Source organism: Leptopilina heterotoma, unplaced genomic scaffold (genome assembly GCF_015476425.1).
Source record: "Leptopilina heterotoma isolate Lh14 unplaced genomic scaffold, ASM1547642v1 Lhet_6768, whole genome shotgun sequence".
Taxonomy (NCBI): domain Eukaryota; kingdom Metazoa; phylum Arthropoda; class Insecta; order Hymenoptera; family Figitidae; genus Leptopilina; species Leptopilina heterotoma.
In genome coordinates, this window is record NW_025111156.1 from 7,501 (window position 1) to 27,500 (window position 20,000).

General features: G+C 45.4%; 2 protein-coding genes across 2 annotated transcripts in view; one reads left to right on the top strand and one right to left on the bottom strand.

Moving 5' to 3' along the window:
• LOC122510140 overlaps positions 1–379 on the bottom strand; it is an 800-nt gene extending 421 nt beyond the window's left edge. The window contains exon 1 of the mRNA XM_043624579.1: positions 1–379. This exon is cut by the window's left edge and continues 421 nt beyond it. Coding sequence (XP_043480514.1) covers positions 1–179 — 179 coding nt within the window. The 5' untranslated portion in view covers positions 180–379.
• Positions 380–14,490: 14,111 nt separating this feature from the next.
• Positions 14,491–15,000, top strand: LOC122510139 (protein FAM133-like). Its single transcript, XM_043624577.1, has one exon. The coding sequence runs from the start codon at positions 14,491–14,493 to the stop codon at positions 14,998–15,000; it is 510 nt and encodes a 169-aa protein (XP_043480512.1).
• Positions 15,001–20,000: the final 5,000 nt, after the last annotated feature.

Sequence of the window (20,000 nt, forward strand, 5' to 3'; positions counted from 1 at the left end):
GCGTGTCGGGCTTGGTCGGGAAGCGGGTCTGGCTGACGTGCCGGGCCTGGGCGAGGTGAATGACTCTTTCGGGAGTCGGGATCCGAGCTCGGTCCCGTGCCTTGGCCTCCCGCGGATCTTCCTTGCTGCGAGGCTTCCGTGATGGTTCTGCCGTCGTGGTCGTCCTCTTCGGCCGCCATTCAACGCTCAGCTCAGAACTGGCACGGACAAGGGGAATCCGACTGTCTAATTAAAACAAAGCATTGCGATGGCCCTCGCGGGTGTTGACGCAATGTGATTTCTGCCCAGTGCTCTGAATGTCAACGTGAAGAAATTCAAGCAAGCGCGGGTAAACGGCGGGAGTAACTATGACTCTCTTATAGAGAGTCATAGTTACAAGGAACAATGATGCGTTTAATACATGCTGGGCTTGACGGTCCTTGGCACTCAGCCTCTCTTGTTCAAGTGCTTGAAGATGCCTCCCCGGGGCGACCGCTGGTAACATACTGTCTTCTGCCTGATCTAGTGTAGGGTAGGAGCAGTATGGCTAAAAGATTCAAGCGCGCTGCAGGCACGTATGGAGTGTAATGGATTCTATTTTGTTCAATAAAGCAAAGCAATGCGCACCGGAACTTAGTAAAATTTCGAATTTTATTTTGTACCAAAGTGCAAAGCAATGCGCACGGGAACTTAGAGGAATTTCATTAGTTATACGATGAGGAATGAAGCGTTCTCACAGCTGTTTAGCTAAAATTAGTCAAAATCCAACTCCCCTATTACAGGTGACTGATTATCCACATTTATGTGGTTAAGGAGCAATGGTAAAACAAAGGATGTCGAGGGTTGCCGTCCCTCTTCATCTTATCTGCAATTGGCCCAAACAATATTAACTTTGCCTCGGATGAAGCTAGGCCCACTGGCCATGCTAACCAATTAGCTGCAGCAGACTTATTTGCTTGCGAGTTTCCAGGCTGTCTGAGGAGTTTTACTTCGAAGACAGGCCTTGGCGTACACAGAAGATCTAAGCATCCGGAATTTGCAGATCAAAGAGTCTTGGTGAATCGCGTCAAAGAACGGTGGACGGAAAAGGAGAGTCGATTGTTGGCGAGAAGAGAAGTGGAACTAATGAATGAGGGAGTGAGGTTCATTAATATTGAACTCTCAAGGGAATTTCCTGATAGATCGCAGGAGGCGATTAAATCACATCGGAAAGCAGTGGCTTATAAAGCGCTGGTACAGGAATTCCAGGAGTTTGCTAGGCAGGAGCAGCTCTCGAGTGACTCGTCAAGTACGAGTTCGGAGGAGTCTGAGCAGGCAGACAACTTGTCGGAACATACATTGGTTCCATTACTAAAGTTCTTTCAAGATCTAGAACGACCACAGGAGAAGGGTGATTGGCTGGTTAAGTACCATTTTGAGGATTTACTTAACATCTGTAAATCGGCGATGGTGAGCGAGAAGGAGGAGATCTCTGACCGGCTATCACTACATCTCAAGAAGTTAACACCAGCTAAGCAAACGACTGCATCAAGGGCTCCAACTAAGGGCTCAGAACTTTCTAGACGCAAACTGAGGAGACAGGAATATGCAAAGACACAAGTCATGTATAAAAAGAACCGGAGTAGATGCCTGAGCAACATCTTAAATGGCACTGAGAACACACAGCAGCCAGATAGAGGAGTCATGGAACCTTTTTGGAGAAATGTGCTCACTCAGAGATCTGACCAATCTCCAACCTTTGAAGAGTCAGATAATATTTTACATGAGTTGTGGCAGCCAATTTCCATTGAGGAAATTAAGAAAAGCATGGTAGATAAGAAGACAGCCGCAGGTCCTGATGGGCTTACAGGGAAAGATTACAACGACATACCGTTTGTAATTCTCCAATGTCTTTTTAACTTACTTCTATGGTTAGAGAAATTACCAACATCTCTATTGGCTTCAAGAACAATTTTTATTCCGAAACAGGGCTTTGAGCATGAGCCTAGCAAGTATAGGCCAATTACCATCTCTTCCATCTTGGTCAGAGGATTGCATAGGATACTTGCTAGGAGAATTGAGCAAGCAATCCCTATTGATGAGAGACAGAAGGGCTTTAGGACAAATGTCGATGGATGCAGAGACAACATCTTTCTGCTAGATACGATTCTGAAACATCAGCATCGTAATTTTAAGCCCCTCTACATGGCATCACTTGATGTTGCGAAAGCGTTTCCATCAATTTCGCACAAGGCTCTGATTTCGTCTCTTAAATCATTTGGTGTTCCTATATCATGTTTAAACTATATTTCGTATGTATATGAAAATAGTTATACCATTATTTTTGGGCAAGGGTGGCGTTCAGCAAAGATACATCCAGAAAGGGGTGTTCGTCAAGGAGATCCACTATCATCTCCTCTATTTAATATAGTGACGCATAGAATGCTGCAAACATTGCCTGCTGATGTAGGGATTAAGTTGGGAGCAACCAACATCAATGCTACCGTATTCGTCGACGACTTGAATCTTTATGCTTCTACACCTAGAGGTTTGCATGTCATGATCAATAAGGTCACCCAGTTTCTGGGAGAATGTGGCTTGGCAATTAACACCGACAAGAGCTTTACCCTGGGTTTTAAACCATCTGGTAAGCAAAAGATTTCGACGATGGATATTACTACTGAATTTAAGATTGCGGATAGATCGCTCAGAAAAATGAGAAGAACTGATGCGTGGACGTACCTAGGTGTACAATTTACGTGGGCTGGACGCAAAAACATCGCCATTAAGGAAAGCTTGATGGTCGATATAGAGAGATTAACAAAAGCACCTCTGAAACCTCAGCAGAGTCCTTATGGGCACTCTGAAAACTGCCGATAAAACATCTAGAGCAGCAGTTAGAAAGTGGTTAGATCTACCACATGATACGCCTAATGGATATTTCCATTCTTCGATTGCGGAAGGAGGTCTAGGAATACCTTCCTTCAGGTGGATGGCACCAGCAATAAGACTTAAAAGGCTGCAAACATTATCAACTGTACAACCCGGTTTGCAGGATTTTGTGACACTGGAGATTCAGATTTCGGAGAGGAGACTGAAAGAGAATGGGCAATGTTTAGATTCGATGTCTAAAATCAACCAGATGTGGTCTCGTAAGCTCCATGTATCTTTTGATGGCATGGGACTTCGTGAATCAGCCAAGACACCAGGCCAACATGACTGGATTGGGGATGGAACAAGGTTTCTATCCGGCAGGGATTTCATCACCTCCTGCAAGATGAGAATCAGTGCAATGCCAACAAGGTCGAGAACATCTAGAGGAAGAGCAGGAGATCGCTCTTGTAGAGCTGGATGTGGAACAACACAGACTTTGAACCATGTGTTGCAAGGTTGTTTCCGAACACATGTCAAGAGAGTGGACAGACATAACGCAGTTATGAAATATGTGGCTCAGAAATTCAAGACGAAAGGTTACAATGTTCTTTTGGAACCCGTAATTCAAACAACAGCTGGAGTTAGGAAGCCCGATATAGTGGCATACAAGGAACGTAAGGCTTTGGTTTTGGATGCCCAGATTGTCAGCGAGCAATCTGACCTTAATACAGCTCATCGTAAGAAAGCTGCATATTATGAAGATCAGCAAGTAACGAAGTTTGTCAAGAATCTTTCGGATGTGGTGCAAGACGTATCCTACAGTTCGGTTACTTTGAACTGGAAAGGAATTTGGTCAAGCAAATCTGCGGAGTACTTGAAAAATTCCATCTTTTCTAGAAATGACCTTAAGATCGTGTCATCTAGAGTACTCATTGGGAGCATTGCGGGATTTAGGATGTTCAATTCTACAACTAGAGTTAGGACGCAGACGTAATCCCGGAGCGTTGCTGTATAGTATGCCTGAATGAGCAAGATTAAGTCTCAGCATAATGAATATTAGGTGAAGCCTCCCACAATAACATGAGGTTTAATATTTTTAAGTGAAGAGAGGGAGTGTGGTTTTAGTTGGTAGGGCCATTGAGCTGCAAAGACCCGACAGCGATCAATGGAGGAGTCCAACACAGAGTGTGCCTAATGCATTTCCACCTTCCCAAACACTATAAAAAAAAAAAAAAAAAAAAAAAAAAAAAATAGCCAAATGCCTCGTCATCTAATTAGTGACGCGCATGAATGGATTAACGAGATTCCCGCTGTCCCTATCTACTAACTCCGCTATGCCGGTTGCAAGCCCGGGGCCCCGCATGTAGTTCAGTGCGGGGAAGGAGGAGCAGTGGAGGGAAGAGTACGGAATTATGAAGATAAGGGGTGTTGCTGTTGGGGCAACACCCCTTTTTTATGCAAAATTTTTCGGAGTGACTTATTGCATCCGTATACGCAGTGACACATGATGGTTAAGGGGTGTTGTTCTTGAGACAACACCCCTTTTTTTATGCAAAAATTTTTTTGCGATGAGTTATTGCATCCGTTTGTCGGATATCGGCTAAGTAGCACGAGAGAAATAAAAAGCGATGGAACTTTTGAGGTGCGTTGCTGTTCCAAGGTGGAGATATGGACTCTTCCCTACGGAATGGAAGAAGGCATTGGTTGTGACACTTCTTAAATCAGAGGATAAAGACAAGTCAGACCCGTCATCGTATAGACCGGTCTGTCTACTCCCTATAATGGGTAAAATTATGGAATCGCTTATGCTTACGAGATTACGGGCGAAATGTGAGATGCGTATGTCGACGAAACAGTATGGCTTTAGACAAGAGAGGTCGACGGAGGATGCTTTAAATGAGTTCTTGAGACTCCAAGAAACGAAAACGAAGTATTCGCTCGGAATCTTTTTGGATATTAGCAACGCATTTAATAATTTGTGGTGGCCAGCGATATTGAAGAGTGTAAGAGACTTAGGAGTTTCCAAGCAGATGTTTAGGATACTTCAGAGTTACCTGAGCAAGAGAAAAGTGGTGTTTTGCACTAAGAGTGGTAGTGTGGAGAGATGGATGGACAAAGGATGTCCACAAGGATTGGTCTTGGGCCCAGTATTGTGGAATATTGTTTTCAATGACTTATTGACTGACCTGGATAGGGAGAACATTATCTTTGTGGCGTTTGCGGATGATGTGGTGATAATCATCAAGGGGAACACGAGAAAGGAATTGGAGTTAAAGGGACAATATGCAGTAACTCTGTCCGAAAAATGGTGCATCAACTTGAAGATGAAACTCTCCGAAAAGAAGACGGAGATGATGCTTCTCAAAGGAAAGTTAGATAAGGACCGACCGCCTACAATAAAATTGGCGAAAAAGCAGATTAAACTGGTAAAGGAGTTTAAGTATCTTGGAGTCACGTTCCAGTCAGGAATAAAAGGCCTTTTGGCAGGTAGACACGTCGAGATAGTAACTTCTAAGAGCAAAGTGATGTTTGCGGCACTAAAGAGGGTGGCTAAGAGGGAATGGGGCCTCGGCTTCAAAGCGCTACGGACCATCTATAAGGGTCTTTTTCTGGCTATCATAACATATGCAGCATCGAGTTGGTATGATAGAATAAATATAAAACATTGGAACAAGTTGGGATCAGCACAAAGATTTGCGCTGATCGGAATAATTAAGGCATACAATTCAATATCGTTGGAGGCTGCTCAAGTTATTGCAGGAGAACTCCCAATAAGACTAGAGATAATGAGGCGATGCCAAGTTTACAAAATGAGATCTGGAGAAGAGGTAGTGATTTCGAATCAGCCAATAGTAGTCGACAGTGGTGAGAAAGCGATGCAGAATAAAGCAAGGAGCGCAATCATGCAGGAAGCTATAGGAAGCTGGCAAATACAGTGGACAGAGAACAGCAAGGGCAGAGTCACCTATGGATTTTTACCAGATATACAACTAAGACTAAGAATGCTTTATTTCGATACAAACTTTTATTTGACACAAGTGTTGTCAGGACATGGTGACTTTGCAGCAAAACTGAAACAATTAAACTTAAAGGAGGATTCGAAGTGTAGATGTGGATTGGAGGACGACAGCAAGCACCTTCTGTTCAACTGTATATTATTCGAGACCGAGAGAGAAAGGCTAGTTAGTAGATTGGGACAGATTGGACAAAACTGGCCTCCAGATGAGGCGCAGTTACTGACAAAGGAAATTTTTCCGGAAACAAAAATATTTGCGACTCTAGCACTTAAGAAGAAGGAGACACTGGAAACGATTGAGTCCGCAGATTAAAAGAAACCTCAAGTCGCCTGAGGGTAGCAAGATAAGGGCGCTTTACAATGAAATTGACAATGTATAAAACACAGCTATACAAATGTGAGCTCCAACTGCAAAAATGCATTGGATGCGAGTCGTATGACGTTAACGGCATGGGGAGTTGATCCCGAGCCAAGTCACGGCGGCAGAGCCAGAAAGGATCTGGGTGGGTACCTCCACGTGGTTTCCCTGGAAAGCCCGAAGGGCAAACCAAACCCCACAAATCTCGATGAGAACTCTGTTCACACTAATTTTTCCTACCGTTGGCGAAACCATGGCAGTGGTGAGCAGCAGCAACACAAGAGAACTGATCTCACAAAAGGGACGCTTTATAAAGAGTACAGTACCAAAACAAGGCAATGCAAAGGATAAATGATGTACTAACTACAAGCAAAGAACTAACAGACAAGAAATAAAGAACAAAAACATCGAAAAGAAGACCTACGGAATAGAGAAGCAAGGAACCAGGATGCAGAAGCATAACGCCGGTATATCCAAGGATAGGGTACGGCTAATCAACAAAGCCCAGAAGGGGCTGTTCAAGGATAAATTATTATTATTATTATTATTATTGTCCCTATCTACTCTCCCGTGGGGGACCCGGGCGCAGAATAGGCCCCCTGTGATCCGATGCATGTCGTATGAGGCGACTAAAACGGGCTCGGAGGGTCGCCAACACTTGCAGTTAGTCCTCGGTTCGCCCTGGCTATCTTGCAGAGTGTTGGCATACTGATGATGATGGGCAGTGCCGTGTCGGCCCGGCAAGTCTAATATAGACCGACAACCTTCGCCCATTGTTGGTGTCGTCGATTCGAATGGGACACGCCGACAATGGGGCCGTGTTTGACCCGGCAAGAGAATAGGCAATCCGCGGTCACAACTGCGTGTCGTAAGAGACGACTAAGTGACTATCGAACGCATTACGCCCGTCTCGTACGGGTCTGGTGAGACTTCGGTCTGGAAGCAGAACCTCCGCGTGGTCCCCGCTGGTAGTGCACGAGGCTTGCCCTCGTCAATCTCCAGCAATGGGGTATTGGCGGGGTCAATACGACTGCAACTAACTGCTTCTCCCTTTTCATTGGGCACCGGTCTTCTTGAATTTCAGGCATTGCCTATCTTTATCAGAGGTGGTAAAGGAATTTAATGCTTTGAAAGCGTTTTTCCATTCCCCTCTTGACAGTGGTTGAAAGCTCGCATGCTGAGCTAGAGGCGTGTTCAACGCCTGCCTGAGTGAGTTGCAGGTCCTCAACTCGGGCGGTTACCTGCAGAGTAACCAGGGATTAGAGAGGTCCCGCCCCCCACCCAGGGGCCCTACGGGTAATCTGTGTTGGTTACTTGGTAGGGTGGGTAGACGGATTGTTGTTTGTTCAACTTTCCGTCGCGTTGGCCGAGCGTATCTCGGGTCCCGATATGGCCGTAGGCGTGCCCGTGAGGGTATACCGGTATCGGGAGGTCCTTCACGTGAAACAAATTAGGCGCTGTCCCTATCTACTAACTCCGCTATGCCGGTTGCAAGCCCGGGGCCCCGCATTTGTTCAGTGCGGGGAAGGAGGAGCAGTGGAGGGAAGAGTATGGAAATATGAAGATATGGGGTGTTGCATTGGGGCAACGCTTCTTTTTTTTATGCAAAATTTTCGGAGTGACTTATTGCATCCGTTTAGCAGTAGCAGGTAGGGGGTGTTGTTTGAGAAACGACACCCCTTTTTTTATGCAAAAATTTTTTGTAGTGAGTTATTGCATCCGCTTGATAGATAGTGGCCACGTAGCATGAGCGAAACAAGAAGCGATGAAACTTTGAAGGTGTGTCCTGCCATTTGAGGAGAAAGGCGCGCCTTGATAATTTTCTTTAAATGCATCAGGATAACTGGCCCTATCATAGAGTTGACGAAATTTGCGCAGGCGCATTTAAACCGCCCTCCAAGAGAGGACAGAGGTGCCGGGGGCTTAGTATGCCAAGTTGGGGAAGCATGATAATCGCCGAAGCCTGGAGCTTGCTTTGGACTGAGAGGGTACCCTAGGGCAACTGGTTGTTGGCACGCCAGGCTGCCGTATAGCAACAGGCCCGGGGTTGCGCTAACCACGTGATCCTGGCTGCCTGGGTCAGACGGCGAAAATCCCGGCGGTGACTGATACGACATGTGTGGTGCATGTGCTAGGCGTGCTGTCATCGTAACGGGGGGACCTTGTGAGGCCACCAGTCCATGTCAATGCTTGCTCCGGGTGGAGGTGAGGATCTGTGACTCTGACTTGGATAAACATGCTATGACCACCAAGACCTTGACTCTAATTACTGAACAAAATACTAAATAAAATGGAAAATACGAATGATAACAAAAATATTTCGAAGGTGCCAAGTGTAGAAGCCGAGTTCCTAGACTCGAAAATGGAAGTAGTAGACCATACGCCAAGGGATGAGACTAGCCATACGAGGAAGACTCGTAAGAGAAACCGATCAGATTCCTCACCCTCTTCGGAGGATAGGACCTGGACGGATCTTTTTGAGAATACGGAAACAGACTTTGCTACTGTAAATAAGGTGAGAGAAAGATTTAATGAAATGGTGTATGTTGAGGCGGCAAAGAGAATCTCGAAGCAACTTGCAGGAGAGTTGGTTGCGCAATTTGATTTGATGGCGAACGTAACGAGAAGGCTTATTGCGGAAAATCTGGCATTAAAGTCCTACAGTAAGGGTATAGAGCACGCACAGAATAGGCTAGTCGCAAAAATCGAGGATCTAGCTGTTGCTAAGAATCAAATAACCTATGCTGCTGTGGCTCAAACAAATAAAGTGCCTCCAGTTACTGGGAGAAGCACGAAGATAAGGACTGTAGCACAGGTTGCGATGATCTCTCCCCCTGAGGGAACGAAGATTGAGAGTGACACGACCGACAAATTAAAGAGCGAAGTAATGAGGATTATCAACCCAGTAAAGGAAAAGATCAGAATAAAAGCGATCAGAAGGAGAGATAATGGTAAGATCTGCATAGAGACTGCTAGTGCAGAAGATATGAACAAGATTATGGGTAATAAGGAGCTACAGCAGACAGGGATTAAGGTGACAAAGTTTGGACTTCTGAGTCCTAGGCTGTTAGTCTTTGACGTGCCTAAAAGTCTCAGTGTTGCGGAAATAACAAAAAACGTTTATGAGCAAAATGAGAGCACACTGGAGGGCATACAAATAGAGGAGTTTAAGAAGGGATTTGATCCAAAATTCAGAACTGGAAGAAAGGACGGTGATCTGGCCAACTGGGTGGTGGAGGTATCACCCAAGATTAGAAATATACTGCGTAGTAGAGGCAGTGAAAGAATATACATAGGATGGCAGGCCTGTAAGGTTCAGGATTACAGGGGCATCTCTCGGTGCTTCAAGTGCCTGAAGTTTGGGCATGTCTCCAAGTATTGTAAGGACGAAACAATGACGTGCTCGTACTGTTCCGGAAAGCGACATGAGTACAAGTCATGTGAAAATAAAGGTAATAAGGTCAAACCGGTTTGTAGCAATTGTAAGTTGGAAGATAGACCACATGATCATGAGGCCGTGGACAAGAACTGCCTGGCGTATAAGATGGCTCTGGAACGTCTGATATCCCGAACGGATTACGGAGTTCAGGAGCTGTGAGGAATTACTTGTGATGCAGGTAAATCTAGGACGAGGGAGAACGGCAACGGATGAGGCACTTGATGCTGCATCCCGGCGCCGAATCCCGATAATGCTTATACAGGAGCCGTATCAAAATAGGAATGTGGCAAGTGGCTTGGGCAAATATTCTAACCAGGTAATTGCTGGGAATAAACATGATGAAGCTCCATGGGCATGTATAGTTATAACCCAGAAGGATTATAGTGGAATGATACTGAAAGATATTAGCACTGCACACTGTGTATGTGCATATATCTCTGGACCGCACGGAGCATTCTATGCTGTGTCGGCATATTTCCAGTACTCACTGGATATTGAGGCTAACTTACAAGAGCTGCAAGCCACGCTGCAGAGAATTGGTAGTCATAGGGTTATCATTGGGTTAGACGCCAATGCGGTGTCTCCACTATGGTGTGAAAACAGTGAGTATGCGGATGCAAGGGGAGAACAGCTAGAAGCGTTCATTTCCCAGTGGGATCTCCATGCGATAAAGGGCACAGGGTGCCTCTGCACCTTTAAGAAGGGAACCAGAAACATTGACTGTGCTTTGGTGGATTCTTACTTTATAAGCAAAAGCATAAATAGCGAAGTAATTGAGGATGTGGAATCAAGTGACCACAGGGCTATTGTGCATGCTTTTGGAGATTTACCAAAGCCTGAAAAGATTGGCAAGCCACGATATAACACCAAATATGCAAAATGGGCTAGATATAAGCAGCTAATAAATGATCAAGTGGTGCGGTTGAATCTTAGTAATGCCCTGCTTGATACACCAGAGCAAGTGGAGAAGCTTGCTCGAAAGGTGACTGATGTCATAACGGTGGCTGCTGAAGCATCGATGAAGAGGAAGAAGTACTTCCAAAAGTCGGTGCCATGGTGGACTACGGAGTTGACTGCAGTTAAAAGGCGGGTTAATAGACTTAGGAGAAGGTCGCAGAACAGAGATTTGACTGGAAATGATAGGGACATGGCAAAGACACTATATAGAGAGGCAAGACGAGAATACACGCGTGCTGTAGCTAGTGCAAGAGTTAAGAGCTGGCGAAATTTTGTAGAGGTGAATGACACAGCTAATGCTTTTGGTATTCCCTACAAAATAGCTGCAAATAAGCTAAACGCTAGGACGGTTATGGCCAATGTAACTAAGAATGGTGTAACCACAAAGAACTGGCAAGAGAGCGCCAGTCTGCTGCTTGACGAGCTCTTTGGTTGTGGAGACCAAACCAATAATAGGATACTGAACGATGAACTTCCAGATGCGGAGGAAATGATGTGGAGTAGTGAAGAAATAGTAAAGGCTATAAAGTCCTTTAAAAATGGCAAGGCGCCAGGAGAGGACTACATAGAAGTAGAAATGATTAAGAACATTATAGATACACGTATGCTGGAAGTTCTGAAGCTATTGTATAATGGCTGCCTGTTGCATGGAGTCTTTCCGGATATCTGGAAGACGGGGGTTTTGAGAGTACTGCTCAAGTCGACGGATAAGGACCCAACAGATCCGAGATCCTATAGACCGCTCTGTTTGCTCTCAACACTTAGCAAGGTGTTAGAAAAATTAATAAAGAAGTCACTTGAGAGATGGACTACACATGCATCTTATTCTTCGAGTAGACAATATGGTTTCAGAATTGGCAGGAGCACTGTTGATGCTATTACTGAGATGCGTAAAATGGTTGCAGAGTCGGATAAGACTATGGCTCTTGGTGTTCTGTTCGACATTACTGGCGCCTTCGACAATGTTCGATAACTCACCTGCCGAAGCAACTGGCCCTGAAAATGGATGGCGCTGAAGCGTCGCGCCTATACTCTGCCGTCAGCGGCAAGAGAATCAAAAGTTTACTTTTTGATATGAAGCCCTGACGAGTAGGAGGGTCGCGGCGGTGTGCGCAGAAGGGTCTGGGCGTGAGCCTGCCTGGAGCCGCCGTCGGTGCAGATCTTGGTGGTAGTAGCAAATACTCCAGCGAGGCCCTGGAGGACTGACGTGGAGAAGGGTTTCGTGTGAACAGCCGTTGCACACGAGTCAGTCGATCCTAAGCCCTAGGAGAAATCCTATGTCAATGACGGTGTATATTCATAAATATTAAATTTTTTTTTTTCCGTCAGTGTCGCATCCTTCTCTGTTGGAATGTATGAGGTCGTTCGGTGTCCCGGTTAAATTTGTGGACTATGTCGCGGGGGTTTATCGCAAGGGTTATACGATTCTGCAGGGGCAGGGCTGGACTTCGGAGAGGATCTACCCTAAACGGGGTGTCCGACAGGGTGATCCTCTATCTCCACCAATCTTTAACCTCCTAACCCACAGACTGCTAGGTTGCCTATCAGGGGAAGTGGGGGTTAGGGTTGGAGAGAAGTTTACTAATGCTTCTGCCTTTGTGGATGACACAAACCTGTACGCGATGACTCCTAAGGGGTTACAATCCTCTATAGATGTAGTCTGCAAATTTCTCTCAAGTTGTGGAATGTCAATTAACATTGACAAGAGTTTCACACTTGGTTTCCGACCATCCGGAAAAGAGAAGAAATCAACCGTGGACATTACGTCTTCCTTCAAGATTGGTGGCCAAATGTTGCGGAAAATCACCCGTCTGGATGAATGGAGGTTTTTGGGGGTTAGGTTCAACTGGGCTGGAAGAGTGAGAATAAAGCCCCTTAATTTGTTAGGGGAAGATCTCTCTCTATTAACAAAAGCTCCTCTTAAGCCACAACAACGGCTTTTTGCTCTACGTTGTAACCTGATCCCCAAACTTTACCATCAATTGGCCTTGGGTAATGTACTTGTTGGCTCGTTAAATAGAGTCGACATAGCGGTAAGATCAGCTGTACGGGATTGGCTGAAGTTGCCACCTGACGCGCCCAAGGCCTACTTCCATTCGTCCGTAGCAGACGGTGGTTTAGGCATTCCTTCAATGAGATGGATGGCTCCCTTGTTGCGAAAGAGACGGCTTGAAGGACTGCGCACAGAAGAGATCGGTGCAGCCAACTCGTTCCTTGAAAGAGAGATCGCTACCTGTGAACGCAGGCTGGTGGATCGAGGGAATCGTCTGGCTTCGCTCAATGATGTTAGGAAACTCTGGTCCGGAAAACTCCATTCCTCTGTGGATGGATGTGGGCTTAGAGATTCTATCGCTACTCGCGGTCAGCATCATTGGGTGAGCGATGGCACAAAGTTCTTGACTGGCAGGGACTTTATTAATTCCTGCCGGTTGAGAATAAGTGCATTACCGACCAGATCGAGAACCTCTCGAGGGCGAGTTAGGGATAGGGGTTGTAGAGCAGGCTGCTCTGATCCGGCCACATTACATCGTGCGCCGGAAACCCTTAATCATGTCCTTCAGGTCTGTCATCGCACACACGTGGCACGTATTAGCCGGCACGACGCGGTGGTTAACTACTGCGCTCAAAGGCTACGTGCGAGGGGATGTATGGTACATATTGAACCTCGCGTAAAAACCAGAGAAGGCCTTCGTAAGCCTGATCTGGTGGCAACTAAAGATCAAGTTGCGGTAGTCATTGATGCGCAGGTTGTTGGTGAGCAAACGGACTTAAGGTCCGCTCACTGTAACAAGGTCCGCTCACTGTAACAAGGTCCGATATTACCAAAGTAATTCGGAGATCACCGAGTTCGTGTCCGGCGAGTATGGGATTCCGGTGAACAACATCTCCTTCACGTCAGTCACCATTAATTGGAAAGGGGTTTGGTCCCCTTGCTCAGCACGGGATCTGAGTGGCTGGGGTTTTGTCCAGAATGACATTAAGACCATTTCGTCCAGGGTGCTTATAGGCGGGTTGGCTGCCTTTAATATCTTTAATGCCAACACCGCGACTGGCCCTGGAATTCGCAGAGGAATCGGGTGACAGAAGAGGAGGCCGTTGTCGATTCATGGTACCGCCTGCCATACAGGCGTAATATTTTTTAGGGACCAGCCTTCACCCTGGCTTAATTTTATTGTTTTTGTTTATGGGTGATGAGCTGGCGTTTAGAAAAAAAAAAAAAAAAAAAAAAAATAGCCAAATGCCTCGTCATCTAATTAGTGACGCGCATGAATGGATTAACGAGATTCCCGCTGTCCCTATCTACTTCCCCCAGGGAGAGAGGTGTATTGCCTCTCTACGGGAACTAGCGATCCCGGGGTACCTGAGCTGGCAGAGCTGTGTCGCCCGGCGGGCGTCCCAAAAGTCAAATGGTGTCAAAGTGAAGAAGCCGACCGACAATGGATAAAGGACGTTGGCATTGAGGGAAGGCCTTTAAGAGTTACCTTTGATAAGTCAGACTGACAAGGTCAAGGTCACAGAGAGCCCTGTTGAATCAAACTGGACTCTTGGAATGGTAGAGTGCTTGTGCGTCCCAGAATGAGGATACAGAATAGAAACGGGGTTTGATGTCCCCGGCTGGCGTATAGTACACAGGCCCGGGTCAGTCTAGCCAACAATGACCTGGCTGCCTGACCATGCGTCGAAAATGCGACGGTGTATCAGTGACGTGTGGCGCACGTACTAGGCCCTGCTGCACCGAATCGGGGGATATTCCGAGGTCCGCTGGCTACCCTAAGCACTCATATCCTGAACAAGAATGAAGGTTGACAAAACTTGACTCTGAAATTGATACCTCGAAGTCTGATGGACAAAGTTGGCTCATCCCTCAAAAAACCAAATTCATGCAAAATGACAAAGACAATGGAAAATAGTCTCAAAACATCACCAAACGAATCCGGGTTCCTAGACCCGAACGATGTTGAAATGTGCACACTTAGTCGTGCGGAGAAAAGAAGGCTGAGTACTTCTTCAGCAAAGCAGTCGAACACAGAGTCAAGTGACTCAACAGCATCCGAGGCTCGCTCCAAAGATACAAACTCTGCTAAGAAGAAGAAGAAAAAGCAAGATCGAAAGCTGTTGAGGGAGAGTTCAAGCCCGAAGAAAGCTGAGAACACAAAACCTTCGGAGAAGAAGTCAGAAGACATATCAGTCGATGACACTGCTTATTCAGAAGCCGAGAAAAAGGCAGAAGAAGAAGCAAAATTGAAGGAAGAGAAAAGAGAGCAGAACCTCAGACTGCGGGCGAAAGCAGCCAAGAGGTCTCTCTTAGATCTATTGAAAAAATCTCCGGAGGTATCGAAGGAACTGAGCAGTGAAATAATGGAAGAGGTGGAAACACTCGATTATCAAAGCCCCTGAAGATCGAAAGGACGAGACAAGTGAACAAACTAAGAAGCGAGTACTTTCGCTGGTCAACCCAGCAAAGGAAAAACTTCAAGTACGAGGGGTTAGAATGATGCGTGATGGAGGAATTGCCGTGGAAGTGGTCTCCGACCAGGACCTCGACAAGATTCTCTCGAACGAACAGCTGAAATCTGATGGATATGAAGTGAAGAAAGCAGGAGCGGCCAAGCCGACAATCCTCATTCACGACGTTCCAACAGAGTTGAACGAAGACGAAGTTGTCAAAGCCGTTCTGGATCAGAATGACAACTTGAAGTCGACCCTGAACACAGCTGAGTTTAAAAACGACTTTAAACTAAAGTTCAGGATGGGAAAAAGAGACGAACATCTCACAAACTGGGTTGCCGAAGTCACCCCAGAAGTGAGAAACTGTCTCCGAAGTACCAATAAATCTCGAGTCTACATAGGCTGGTCTGCCTGCAGAGTTGAAGATTTCCTTGCCCCAACAAGATGCTTTAAGTGTCAGTGTTACGGGCATGTGCAGAAATTCTGTAAGGAGAAAGAACTTTGTTGCAACTTCTGTTCAAAGCAGGGGCACAAAGTCAAAGACTGTCCAGACAAAGAGGCGAAGAAATTGCCGACATGCCCTGCATGCAAAAAGGCGAAAAAGAAAAGTGACCACAGAGCTGGCAGCAGTGCCTGTCCAGCTCACAAGTCTGCAATACAACGAGTATTAAGCAGAACCGATTATGGGAATAACACCCCATAATACTCTCGAAACGTGCAACTTACGTATGATGCAGATAAACGCAGGGCGGGGCAGGAACACTAGTTCCGCTATCCGCCAGCTGTCGAACGAACATGGAATACAGGTTGCTCTCGTTCAGGAGCCATACGCCACAAAAGGCAAAGTTTATGGTTTTGGCCTTGCTGCTAAAACCATAATTGGTTCCAAAAACAACGAGCAACCATGGTCTGCCATAATTGTATTCGACAAGAGACTGACGGTCATGCGGCTAAGCCAAGTGAGCACCAGTCATATTGTCTGTGCACAAATTGACAATGGAACCTTTGACGTATACGTCGTATCCGCTTACCTTCAATACTCTCATGGAGTAGAAACGTACTTAGAGGAATTGAAAGTAATTCTAAACCTTTTAAAAGGAAAAAGAATTATCCTCTGCCTTGATTCGAATGCCAAGTCTCCGACATGGTTTTCTGATAAATTAGACGATAAAGGTGTGAAAGTAGAAGAATTCATTAACGAAATGAATCTCTACATTTTGAATTTAGCCGACGAACCCAAGACATTCTCCTCCACTGCTGGCGAGAGCAATATTGATATATCAATTTGCACTGACCAAGCTGTCAGACTCGTTAAAGACTGGAGAGTAATCGAAGAATGGTGTGAAAGTGATCATCGACCGATACTTATGGAACTAGAATCCATAAGACGGAATGATCTAGAAAGAGAACACCTAGATGGCAAACGGTTTAATACCAACAAAGCCAACTGGGAAAAGTTCACAAAAACACTTCTTGACAAAAGTCATGAGCTCGATACGAATTGTCAGAATAAAATGGACGTCGTACACCTCGCTAAAGAAATCAGAAGGATTATCACCTTTGCTGGTAGAAAATCCATACCTATGCGTCGAGACAAGGGCCCTGGTGTCGCATGGTGGACACAAGAGCTGACAGACCTAAAGTCTGCAGCAAACAAGGCAAGAAGGAATTTCCAAAAAACTAAGGAACCTGAGAGAAGAAGCATACTTAAAATAGAGTATAGGAATACACGGAATAAATTGAAAAAGAAGATGAAAGAAACTTCAAGAGAAAGTTTCAAACAATTCATCTCAGAAACGTCAAAGGATCCTTGGGGGTTTGCTTACAAACTTTCATGTAACAAACTAAGAACCCAAAGTGCAATAAATACAGTTAGAACAGAATCTGGGGAAACTCAGAATTGGAAAGAAACAGCGGGTGTTCTTCTTGATAATCTCTTTTGTTATGATACAGAAGAAGGAGAGAATGAACTGCAAAGTCTGAAAAGAAGCAGACTGCGTGAACCTAGTGAAAACTTGGGGAACCAGGATGAACCTTTCTCAGACGGTGAAGTTTATAAAGCAGTCGAAAAGCTGAAGAACGGAAAAGCTCCCGGATGGGACGCCATTGAGGTAATTATGATCAAAAACTCATGGCCCGTATTGAAAGTCCAGCTAACTGCTTTATATAACGGCTGTTTAAAACATGGTATATTTCTAAATGAGTGGAAGAGTGCAAACGTTGTAACTCTCCTCAAATCGAACAAAAAAGATCCAATGGATCCCGCATCATACAGACCAGTATGTCTACTCCCAATCATGGGAAAGATACTGGAAAGTCTCACGTTAGAGAGAATAAAACGAGTGGTTGAACCTAAGCTATCCGAAATGCAGTTTGGTTTCAGACCTAATCGCTGCACAGAGGATGCTATTAGAACGTTCTTACACCTTAACAGCAATGTAGTTGAGAAACATGCTGGTGCAATCTTCATTGATATTGTCGGAGCCTTTAATAACCTTTGGTGGCCTGATGTTATTCACGAATTGAAAGAGAAAGACTGTCCTGCAGGGGTCCTTGGCTTAGTACAAGATTTCCTGAACAACAGGTCAGTCAAATTCCAGACCAGAAATGGTAGCGTGGAAAGAGAAGTGAATAAAGGAGCTCCTCAGGGATCAGTGTTAGCAGGAATGCTCTGGGACATTGTGTTCGATGGTTTGATAATAGCGGTCAGAGAAGCAGGTTTTGAAATCGTTGTCTATGCTGACGACGGTGCTGTCCTGATCCATGGAAAGACAAGACGAGATCTCGAGTTGAAAGGAGAACAAGTGCTCAACATCATTAACAATTGGTGCAACGAGCACAAAATGAAGTTGTCACTGTCGAAAACTGTTATAATGTTGACGAAAGGAAACTTAGACAGAAATCGACCTCCGAGAATCGTCTTGTGCGGAAAGCCAATTAAAGCTGTGAAAGACTTCAAATATCTTGGAGTCACACTAGCAACTGGTGATAAGCACATCAAAATAGATGAACACATCCGTTCCACGGTGTTGAAATGTAGAGCATTATTTTCTCAGTTGCGTAGACTTGCGAGAAGGGACTGGGGTATAAAGTTTTCAGCAATGAAAATGATATACAAAGGTCTCTTCGTTGCAATCATCACATACGCGGCTGCAGCATGGTTTGAAATGCTGAATGCGAAACACTGGAAACAATTGAAGGCCCTCCAACGATTTATTTTAATCGGGGTAACAGGTGCTTATCGAACGTCACCAACAGAAGTTCTGCCAGTGATAGCAGGAGTCTTGCCAATTGAATTCGAGATCAAAAAGAAGCACTATTCATACATGATTCGAAAGGGTATGAGCTTCAAATTGAACGAATATGAATTTGATCCTCTCATTTTCGAGGATAATTCAGAACGATGGATTAAGCGTCTTAAAGACGCATCCATCAGATCAGTCGTACAAGAACTTGAAAGTGACTGGCAAAAAGAATGGAGACAATCCACTAGGATTACTCGAAAGCTCCTTCCAGATGTCAGCGAGAGACTAAAGTACACTTGGTTGAAAACCGAATCATTACACAAGTCAGTTCCTCACGGGACATGGCAAGTTTTCACAAAAACTAGCTCAGCTAGGATTGAAAGTAGACGCGAGTTGTGAATGCAATGAACCGTTAGAGACAGGTGAACATGTATTGATTGAGTGCCCAAAGTGGAATGAACTCAGATCGAACCTCAGAAAGATGCACGAGCAAAAAGGTCTAACTTGGCCAGTTGAATTAAAGCTGCTAATGCACAAAGAGGCATACGCACTGTTTGAATGCTTGGCAAGGGACATAATCCGCGCCAAAGAGATTGAGGAGTTACTGGTGAATTAATTCATCACAAGCTCCTCAATTTACCGTGTGGACATCGGTAGGCGAATAATTCCAACGTTGCCCTCTGACATGTCGTAGGAGGCGACTAATAAGAGGAAGGGGTGGCTAGGCCCGAGAATCAGATAGGATCCTCAATCTGGCACTCGCACCTGAGTCTAATGGTACCACGGGGATCAGGTGCCCTGGGAAGCCTTCACTACTCACGTAGGGAAGGAATCCCACCTGGTCACTTGGTGTAGGACTCGTGGTGGCAGTGGTTAATAGCTCACATCGCTTAGAGCAAGATATTGGAGAAGAAGCTGATACATAAGAGATCAAACTTCTTCGAAACTGTCGACGTGTGAGTTGCGGTAAAACAACTCGGGCAGGAACCTGCATAGTTCCTAGGGAATGGAAAGATCCCGCCTTATGTCGGAGGTCCATAATGTTTCTATCTAAAACTTATGGAAAACGGCTATTTTGAATCAAAGTAAGAGTCAGTGCTGTAGTACGATGACTATTGAACGCAAGTTCGAACGAAAGATACACAGTGAGAGTCACAAATCAATTTGCGAACTACTGGATAAAAGAGATTAGTTGAACGAGGATTATTGTCCCTGAGAGTCATACCGTTGGTAAGCCGATAGGCCAGGTACAACGGACCCAGACCGACCTCTTTTTAGAAGGTACTCCGAATGGATTAACGCATTTCCCGCTGTCCCTATCTACTGTCAAACTTGGTGGTAAGGGAATCAAGTATTCGCATGTGGTGAAATACCTTGGAGTCCACTTGGGCACGCGAATGACAGTGGCGGAACATGTGAGATGTGTGAGCGCAAAGGGAAAGAATGTCTTCCACAAGATGGGGGCCATTGCAAGTAATACTTGGGGTTTGAGATTCTCAAGTACCAAGTGCATTTATAACGCGGTCTTTGTACCGATTGTCCTATATGGCATAGGAGCATATGGGCACTTGATGATGCATAGGCAGCGGAAAACGATGCTATCGGCGCAAAGATGCGTACTAATAAAGGTGTGCAGATCTTATAGAACTTATAGAATCTTATAGATCTTATAGTGTCACACGAAGCGCTTCATGTCATAGCAGG